Source organism: Geospiza fortis, unplaced genomic scaffold, assembly GCF_000277835.1.
Source record: "Geospiza fortis unplaced genomic scaffold, GeoFor_1.0 scaffold70, whole genome shotgun sequence".
NCBI classification, from domain to species: domain Eukaryota; kingdom Metazoa; phylum Chordata; class Aves; order Passeriformes; family Thraupidae; genus Geospiza; species Geospiza fortis.
The window spans coordinates 6,576,746-6,579,284 of NW_005054317.1; the positions used below are offsets into that span (position 1 = coordinate 6,576,746).

At 62.9% G+C, this 2,539-nt stretch overlaps 1 protein-coding gene across 1 annotated transcript; it reads left to right on the forward strand.

Annotated features, from left to right (window-relative positions):
- Positions 1-72: 72 nt before the first annotated feature.
- On the forward strand, positions 73-2,354 carry TADA3 (transcriptional adaptor 3). The gene is made up of 7 exons (XM_031056327.1): positions 73-356; positions 526-631; positions 785-926; positions 1,085-1,188; positions 1,290-1,399; positions 1,532-1,717; positions 1,794-2,354. The coding sequence occupies exons 1-7, from the start codon at positions 73-75 to the stop codon at positions 1,969-1,971; spliced, it is 1,110 nt and encodes a 369-aa protein (XP_030912187.1). The 3' UTR covers positions 1,972-2,354.
- The last annotated feature ends 185 nt before the right edge of the window (positions 2,355-2,539 follow it).

A 2,539-nucleotide genomic window follows, 5' to 3' on the forward strand; every position in this document is an offset into this window, starting at 1 on the left:
ACTCTGTCTGGCTCCTTCCTACCGAGGAGCTGCCTCTGGTCTGCCCCTGCCCAGCGCTGGGCACAGGACCTGATGGGACACCTGATGGGACACACTCTCTTCCAGATCCTGACGGACTGGCAGGATAAGAAGGGCGACCGGCGGTTCCTGAAGCTGAGCAAGGACCACGATGTGGGCACATCCGTAAAACATGGGAAGCCCAAGAAGCAGAAGCTGGAGGGCAAAGGGGGCCATGGGACTGGGCCTGGGCCCGGCCGGCCCAAGTCTAAGAACCTGCAGCCCAAGATCCAGGAATATGAGTTCCAGGATGATCCCATTGATGTGCCCCGCATCCCCAAAAATGATGCTCCAAACAGGTGGGTGGGTGTTGGGAGGCGTTGGGATCATCTTTCTCCTTCCTTGGAGCACATGGCACAAGGGCTGCCTCTAGCCCGAGAGAAGAGGGGTCACAGGGGGAAAGGGGACATGCATCACCTTCCATGTGCTCCCCTGCAGCTCCCTCTCACAGTTCATCCATTCTTGCAGGTTCTGGGCATCGGTGGAGCCGTACTGTGCCGACCTCACCAACGAAGAGGTCAGAGTCCTGGAGGAGCTGCTCAAGCCGCCGGAGGATGAGGCTGAGCATTACAAGGTGAAAAGCTCCTAAGCCACTTCTTCTGCCCTCTCTCCCCATCCCCTCTGGCACCTCACAATGACTGTTCCTGCCTAGGATGCTGCCGTGGGACTGGTGAGTTGGGAGGAAAGGCAGAGGCTGCAGGAGCTGTGCTGAGCCTTGCTCTTGCAGATTCCACCTCTGGGGAAGCATTACTCCCAGCGCTGGGCACAAGAGGACCTGCTGGAGGAGCAGAAGGATGGAGCCCGGGCTGCAGCTGCTGCTGACAAGAAGAAAGGTGTCCTAGGGCCGCTGACCGAGCTGGACACTAAAGGTGCCCCAATCCCACCCCTGCCTTTGCCCAGAGGGGCTGGGAGTGCTTGTGCCCAATGGAGCCAGGCCCGAGAAAGGCTGAGAGAAAGGGTTGCCCTGGCCCACTGCTCATCTCTGTGTCTTTGGGGTTGCTTTTTCCTCTCTCCCACTTGCTCCTAGATGTCGATGCCCTCCTGAAGAAGTCAGAAGCCCAGCATGAGCAGCCAGAGGATGGGTGTCCCTTTGGTCCCCTGACACAGCGTCTCCTGCAGGCCCTTGTGGAGGTGAGGGGCTGCAGTGGTGCTGTGCCATGGTGGCCTGCCACTGTAGGGCATTGCAGCCAAAACCCAGTGCTGTAACCCTTCCTTGGTGCTCCCTGTGCTAGGAGAACATCATCTCCCCTGTTGAGGACTCCCCCATCCCTGAGATCACCGGCAAGGACTCGGGAGCTGACGGTGCTGGCACATCTCCCCGCAGCCAGAACAAGCCCTTCAGGTGAGCGGCTGGGGCGGGCCCAGAGCTCAGCACTGCCCGTGGGTGCACCGAGCACGCTGCTGGCTCCCTGCCACTGCGAGTCACAGGGAGCAAAGGGCGTGTGGTGGGCAGCAGCACTCTCCACCCTGGCAGTGTCCCCCACACCAAGTCACTGGAGGGGCGGATCAAGGAGGAGCTGGTGGCCCAGGGCCTGCTGGAGTCAGAGGACCGTCCGGCTGAGGACTCGGAGGACGAGGTGCTGGCTGAGTTACGCAAGAGGCAGGCAGAGCTGAAGGCGCTCAGCGCACACAACCGCACCAAGAAGCACGAGCTGCTGAGGTGAGAGCCAGCGGGCTGGGGTGGGTGCAAGGAGGGGGCTGCCTAGCAGGGCCTGACGCCCCCCTGTGCCCCCCAGGCTGGCCAAGGAGGAGCTGCACCGGCAGGGGCGCATGGCTGACAACGAGGTGATGGATGCATTCCGCAAGATCATGGCTGCCCGGCAGAAGAAGCGCACGCCCACCAAAAAGGAGAAGGACCAGGCCTGGAAGACCCTGAAGGAGCGTGAGAGCATTCTCAAGCTGCTGGATGGGTAGCAGGGACCAAGGACCCCCCCACTGTGTGTGGACCTCACCTGCAGGGGGCTGCCCTGCCTGAGCCCTGCCACCACGGATGGAACTGGCACAGCCTCCCCCACGCCCTGAGTGTGCTCAGCCTCCCTACTCGGATGAAGGAGCCCAGCTGCTGTGTCCTCCCTGTGTAGGGCTGTCACTGACCCAAGCTGGGCACCCCGTGGACTTGTGGAGGTCCCTCCCTTCCACTCCCATGTCCCCCCTGCACTCCCCTGTTACTTCAGTGACATCAGCCAGGTCACTGCAGGGGCCAGATGTGATGGCGCGATTCCCACGGTCCCCTGTCCCTCTCTGTGATGCGGGGCAGGGGGAGATCCCGGCCCCACGGGTGGACGGGGGGGAGTGGGGAGGGGAAGCGGCCGGAGGGGTGAGGGGCCTGGTGGGTGGGGGGCCGAGCTCTCCATGTACCGGTGGTTTCTATTGCCGCGAGCGCCGGCAATAAAGGCAGCCGTGTGCAGGTGACGGTGTGGTGACATTGGGGGACAGCCCTGCCCGGCTGTGGGGGGTGGGCTCGGTCTGGGGGGGGGGGGGG

Excerpts from the sequence above, each read along its gene's own strand:
- TADA3 (XM_031056327.1), top strand. The coding sequence starts at position 73 with ATGGGACACCTGATGGGACACACTCTCTTCCAGATCCTGACGGACTGG. Across the intron at positions 632-784 it reads ATGAGGCTGAGCATTACAAG|ATTCCACCTCTGGGGAAGCA; the intron begins GTGAAAAGCTCC and ends TTGCTCTTGCAG. Across the intron at positions 1,718-1,793 it reads AAGAAGCACGAGCTGCTGAG|GCTGGCCAAGGAGGAGCTGC; the intron begins GTGAGAGCCAGC and ends TGTGCCCCCCAG.